The sequence below is a fragment of the Theobroma umbraticum genome, unplaced genomic scaffold, assembly GCF_002168275.2.
Source record: "Theobroma umbraticum cultivar Fairchild unplaced genomic scaffold, ASM216827v3 scaffold_44.0, whole genome shotgun sequence".
Classification (NCBI taxonomy): domain Eukaryota; kingdom Viridiplantae; phylum Streptophyta; class Magnoliopsida; order Malvales; family Malvaceae; genus Theobroma; species Theobroma umbraticum.
Genome location: NW_018397255.1, coordinates 6,404,471 through 6,411,280, shown reverse-complemented (window position 1 = coordinate 6,411,280; position 6,810 = coordinate 6,404,471). Strand labels below are relative to the sequence as shown.

The window sequence follows — 6,810 nt, the reverse complement described above, 5'->3', positions numbered from 1 at the left end:
TCTTAATGATGGCTAGGCTGTAAGGCCCTAAAAACCTAAGCCCAAGCTCTAAGTTTCTTTTTTTATTATTATTATTGATTTTAGGTTTTTAAAACTTAGTATTAGTTCAAAAAAATTTAATGCAATAAATAAAGACAAAAAATAACATAACAATTAAATAATTATATAAATAAATAAATAAATTACTATGTAACTTATTATTGAATAAATTAGTAATTTATTGAATTTTAATATATTCACAGTTATTTAAGGGAATAAATTAAATTAATATATTCATAACTAAGTATATAAATACTATTGTAATATATTAAAAATACAATTTGTTACTTATAAGTGCGTGAAATATATTACTAAGTAATTATATTAATTTTATATTAATATGTAAATAATTAGTAATTATTTCACTAAGTTTTTATTTTAGTTACAATTTTAAATACCAATTTTTATTTTATTTAATACTTCAATATAATTGTAATATATCAAAAAATATTTTTTGTTACTTACACATATGTGTAAATATTATTATTATTATTATTTAATTGAATTAATTTGAACATGGTAAAATTATTAGAGAATCGAGTTTGATTATGGTTAATGCTAACTAATTGTACAAGTTCTTATATGTATTTGTAAAAAGTTGTACAAACCATTTATTGATTTTAATTTTAACTTGAGAAGTATACTTATATAATTTAAAATTGTTATTGGATGATTTGGTTTTCTTTTCTTCATATATATATATATATATAATGAATTTGAAGAACTCAAAATATTTAAAATGGAAGATGATTTATTATTATTATGTATATTTATTTTGTATCTCAAAGTTGGCAGGTTTTCACTGATTTGTTGGGTTACTTAGTGAGGGACACATTGTCATGTACAAAATCACAGACGTTCTTAAAATAGAGGGCTCTCCATGGCTTCTACACCATTGAAGATAGCGAGCTACCAATTGGGACGGGCAACCACCAAAACGAACCTAATTTTACCTCCTCTTCCCCAACCTTCTTTCTTCTTTGCAATTAACCAACAAGAACAACAAAAACATTTGGTCACGAATGTTGTAGTACAAAATAAGTAATACTTTTTTAAAGAAAAAAAGTGCGGGTTTACAGAGTGGAAGAGGCGGTGGTGATTGATGATCGAGGAGGCGGTGAGCGCGGCAGTGGCGGCGGTGTTTGAAACGAAAGGCAAAAATGGACGCGGTAGATACAGTGGCGAACAAGTCAGAGGATACAATAGTTTGCTATGCACCAACCATGATAACTACGAATGGTGTATGGCAAGGCGACAACCCTTTGGATTATTCGCTTCCTCTCTTCATCTTGCAGTTGACGCTGGTCGTTGTCTCCACTCGCACCCTTGTCTTCATCCTCAAACCCCTTCGCCAACCACGAGTGATTTCTGAGATTCTTGTAAGTTAAATGATGTTTAAGCGAGGAGCTGTTTTCCCACATAAAAATTATGTGAAACATCCCCATATATATATAAAACTCATTAATTTATATGTTGGCAAATCAAGTTCATCATGCAACGTAGTGAAGTAAAATGTTTCAAGAGGGTGACAAATAATGAAATGTGGTGCATTTTTCTTCCCACGTACTCTTTATGAATTGCTATAACTTAATTGCAAAGAGTAGTAATGGGTGGTTTCAACGTTTAATAGGGAGGAATATTATTAGGTCCATCTGTGCTAGGACGGAGCCAAGGATTTGCCAACACATTATTTCCCTTGAGGAGTGTGATGGTGCTTGAAACGATGGCAAATGTTGGTCTTCTTTACTTCCTCTTCCTAGTTGGTGTAGAGATGGACCTTTCAGTGATTCGTCGGACGGGCAAAAAGGCTCTGGCCATTGCTGTTTCCGGTATGGTCTTGCCCTTCTTAATTGGCGCTTGTTTCACATTCATTCTCCGCGATCAGGATTCAGAAGCCCTGGGTCAAGGCACGTTCATCCTCTTCCTTGGTGTTGCTCTCTCGGTCACAGCATTTCCAGTGCTTGCTCGAATCCTTGCAGATCTGAAACTCATTAATTCAGAACTTGGCAGAATGGCCATGTCTTCTGCTCTTATCAATGACATGTGCGCTTGGGTTCTCTTGGCTATAGCCATTGCCTTGGCAGAGAATGACTCTTCCTCCTTAGCTTCATTCTGGGTGATTCTTTCCAGTGTAGCTTTTGTCGTTTTCTGCATTTTTGTTGTCAGGCCAGCAATTACATGGATAATTCGCAGAACCCCTGAAGGAGAATCCTTCAGCGAGTTTTATATATGTCTCATTCTGACTGGGGTTATGATCTCGGGATTCATTACAGATGCCATTGGGACACATTCTGTATTTGGAGCTTTTGTTTTTGGTCTGATTATTCCCAATGGACCCCTTGGAGTTACTCTTATAGAAAAGCTGGAGGACTTTGTATCAGGGCTTCTACTCCCTCTCTTCTTTGCTATTAGCGGTCTCAAGACTGACATAGCTGCTATCAAAGGAGGTCGAACCTGGGGAGTCTTAGCCTTCGTTATCTTCCTTTCCTGTGCTGGCAAGATAGCAGGAACTCTTCTTGTCACAACCTTCTACCAGATGCCCCTTAGTGAAGGATTTACACTTGGCTTACTCATGAACACCAAAGGCCTCATTGAAATGATTGTTCTCAACGTTGGCAAAGATCAGAAGGTACTTTCCCTTCCCATTAACTCCCACTGCAACCACTACTCCCCACTCTCCCTGTGATTGGTTATTGAGAAGGAAAAAACATAAAATGAAACACACTGATTCGCAGGTCCTAGATGACGAGTCGTTTGCGATCATGGTAGTTGTAGCGGTGGTTATGACTGGGATCATCTCACCCATTGTGGCAACCATTTACAGGCCATCAAGGAGGTTTGTACCGTACAAACGTCGAACGATTCAAAAATCAAAACCAGATGGAGAGCTACGAATGCTAGTGTGCATCCACACCCCTCGTAATGTCCCAACAATGATCAACCTGCTTGAAGCCTCTCATCCCACCAAAAAATCTCCAATATGCATTTATGTACTCCATCTTGTTGAACTCACTGGCCGTGCATCTGCCATGCTCATTGTCCACAATACCCGCAAATCTGGTCGCCCGGCCTTAAACAGAACTCAAGCTCAATCCGACCACATAATCAATGCCTTTGAAAATTTCGAGCAACATGCAGGCTGTGTCTCCGTTCAGCCCCTCACAGCCATTTCCCCTTACTCCTCCATGCATGAAGATATTTGTAGCTTGGCTGAGGACAAACGTGTTGCCCTCGTAATCATCCCTTTCCATAAGCAACAAACAGTTGACGGAGGGATGGAAGCTACAAACCCAGCATTTCGAATGGTTAACCAGAATTTACTTGCAAATGCACCTTGCTCCGTGGGAATTCTAGTCGACAGAGGCCTAAGTGGGTCATCGCGCTTGGCAGCAAACGAAATGTCTCACCGTATAGCTGTGCTATTTTTGGGGGGACCAGATGACAGGGAAGCACTTGCATATGCATGGAGAATGAGTGAACATCCAGGGACTAGACTTACTGTGCTACGATTTGTTCCAGGTGAGGATGCAGTTGAGTCTACAATGCAGCCTACTAGTGATCAAAATGACCCAAGGATATTAACAGTGGAAACAGACAACAGTAAGGAAAAGCAGCTCGATGACGAATGTATAAATGATTTCAGGATCAAGATTGCAAATGATGAGTCCGTTACATACACTGAGAAAGTGGTCAACAATGGAGAGGAAACGGTTGCAGCAATAAGGACATTAGACAGCAGCCACGACTTGTTCATCGTTGGGAGAGGACAAGGAATGATGTCGCCACTCACAACTGGACTTACTGACTGGAGTGAGTGTCCAGAGCTTGGCGCAATTGGAGATATTTTAGCTTCTTCAGATTTTGCATCAACAGTCTCTGTGCTGGTGATCCAACAGTATGTCGGTGTATTGCCTCTTGAATCAATCGGAACACCAGACAGCCCACTTCAGGCGGATGACGACCCTATGAACCGGCCAGCTCCACCAAGGGGACCGGCTGTTTTTGACTAGTAAAAATAAACAACGGTGGTGGTGCCACTGAAGAACACTGATCTGACTATAAGAAAACGAACTCAAACCACAACACATGCTATTACCGCCCTTAATTTTTTTTTCACTTTCTTTCCACCACTATCTAGAATTCTGGTTACAGGTTTCATTCATTTTGTCCATGTACATTAGAAATAGAAATACGTGGCTGACAATTCAAATACACTCTTTTAGTTAAATGTTCCAAATTGTTTGTAAATCATGAGTTTTCCGAGTAAATTATGTATTTTAGTTTTCATAGTGACATCAGTTCATGATCATAATAATAATAATAATAATAATGCCCTCTTTTCTCCAACCAGGTGATCATATTCTCATCATTGATAGTAAAATGGACAAGGAATATTCAGATAGAAAAAGCTCAGAAATTGCATTGAGTATCATGAATATATCTGTAATGTTCCAAAGTGTTTGTAAATCATGAGTTTTCCGAGTAAATTAGGTATTTGAGTCTTCATAGTGACATCAGTTCACCATCATCGTTGTCATCATCATCATCATCATAATAATAATAATAATAATGCCCTTTTTTCTCCAACCAGGTGATCATATTCTCATCATTGGTAGTAAAATGGACAAGGAATAGTCAGAAAGAAAAAGCTCAGAAATTGCATTGAGAAACATGAATATATCTGTTAAATCAAGGTTAAAGCAACTTGCCTTCTCTCAGCCATTGAAGCACCAAATTTTTTATTATGTTTGACCAAGGGTCCATGAATTCTCAAGAAAAGAAAAAAATCAGAAAAAGAGCATGGAACAAGAGAGAAAAAAGAAAAGTATAACTAAGACAGAAGCAGCTATTATTAGATCCATCCACAGCATTCTACCAGTAGAATCGAAAAATGCATTTGCATTCTTTTCATTCTCACCACCTGATACTTATAATGATCAATAACCCTAAATACATGAGCAACTATCATTCTAAGGCAGTGATCATGGTTGACTGCTTTTGGAACTGTTGAAAGAAATTCTGCACAACTCCACTTTGCAATCATTAGAGGTTTTGCACACAGCAGATCAAGCAAACCAAACTGCAAGTCCTCTTAATGTTGCACTATTATGGTTAATCATGTTTAGTGAATGAGATGCAAGATGCATGACATATTTCCCAGCTTACAGAAGATACCTGAGCAAAAGCAAGCAATTAGCATACAAGATTTATAACCCGAATCTAAATAGAAAAAAATGCTGGCAAAGAGGAGGGGAAGAGATGTAATCAAAGATCTAGAGAGTAAAAAGCATCCCTATCCAAAGTGCAAAAATTGAGCAGTTTATTGATTTTCTTGTCCCAAATCTAATCAATACCATTCAAATTTTGAGCAATATCATTGGGGCAAAGATTAATAACAGAATGACTAGAATTCTATAAATCATAGCAAGGTAATCTGCCACCAAAGAATTGATCTTTCAATTAAAATAGATAAACCAATAAGATATATTGTTAAAGCAAAATAATAATAAGCACCATCAAATCCTTAAACAGTTCTCCTTTAAAACTATAGCACCAATGCAAGCGGCACGCATGGAAAAGCAAGAATGCATAACCATTCACATTGTCTTGTTCGTTAGGCTGGGGGAAGGAACTTTGCATTGAGTCATGATTTACAAGAAAACAGCTTCAAGGATTTATTTAACAGCGTATCCCTTTTTGAAAGGTTTCTTTTGATACTCTTCTTACCATTATGATACCTAGCTTTCATTAGCACATGTACAATGTGAGAGATTAATGTTCAAACCTACGTTACAAAATCCATAGAACCATAGCCTGCTTTCCTCCCAAGAAAGTTCAATCATGATGTCACTGTAATTATACGAAGTAATATACAAAATGCCATGCCATATGAATTGTAGTATTGTACTATGATACAGCACCCTGCAACACCAGGCTTTTCAATTCTGCTACAAGGGACTTACGCACCTTAACATACCTAAACTTGCTTTATTTGCTTCATTTTGTACTTTCACCATGGTTAGTTCAGATGTGAGCCACACATGTACAGACACACAGAAGCATGCAAATTTATATCCGAGCTCCAAGTAATTAGTAACTGCACAAAATGTGACTTTATCAAGTATTGGTGATTAAGTTTCTTAACAATTTTCACTAACAAAAGTGCTTCACAAAATTTCAAATTATGATCAAAAAGAGAAGTATAACTAGCCTCTCAAAACAAGTTTTAATGTAGATTAAAATTAGACTAAACTGTATAAAGATTTACTTCCTTAAGTATACAGGATGTATGCACCTTTCTAAGAAATATCTTAGAAAACTAAATAGCTCTGAGTAATTGGATTATAATAATTTAATAGACTGTTTTACATGCACCTTTCTAAGAAATATCTTAGAAAACTAAATAGCTGTGAGTAATTGGATTACTATAATTTTTTCTTTTAAAAGATGAGTTTTTATTAATGATAAACTGGAATGCCGTGAAGAGTCTTCAACGTTGAGATTTGAAGTAAAGAACCATTGAGAAATCCATTCACTAGAAAGCCAAACTGCTAAAAAGATTATATAGTTCAAATGACTTTGCAATCTAAAAAAGTCCTGAAGCCCAATAAAAGATTTTAGACTGTTGACTGTAGTTCAAAAACTGCAGCGGGAAGACCATGACAAACATACACTACGTAATGCAAAATGTTTAGAAACATAATTTGCTTCAGGGATGCCAAGAAGGGTGAAAGACCAAAATGATCAGAATTATCAATTCGTATATTATGG

The 6,810-nt window shown here is 36.7% G+C and overlaps 1 protein-coding gene across 2 annotated transcripts; it reads left to right on the top strand.

The window, feature by feature from the left end:
• The first annotated feature begins 1,075 nt into the window (after positions 1-1,075).
• Positions 1,076-4,294, top strand: CHX15 (cation/hydrogen exchanger 15). Of its 2 annotated transcripts, XM_021418643.2 has the most exons (4): positions 1,076-1,418; positions 1,670-2,668; positions 2,775-3,558; positions 3,683-3,887. In XM_021418643.2, exons 1-4 carry the CDS (start codon positions 1,200-1,202, stop codon positions 3,760-3,762), a joined length of 2,082 nt encoding a protein of 693 aa, XP_021274318.1. In that variant the 5' UTR covers positions 1,076-1,199; the 3' UTR covers positions 3,763-3,887. The 2 variants fall into 2 exon arrangements, with proteins under 2 accessions (XP_021274318.1, XP_021274317.1); XM_021418642.2 differs by having other exon boundaries at positions 2,775-4,294.
• The last annotated feature ends 2,516 nt before the right edge of the window (positions 4,295-6,810 follow it).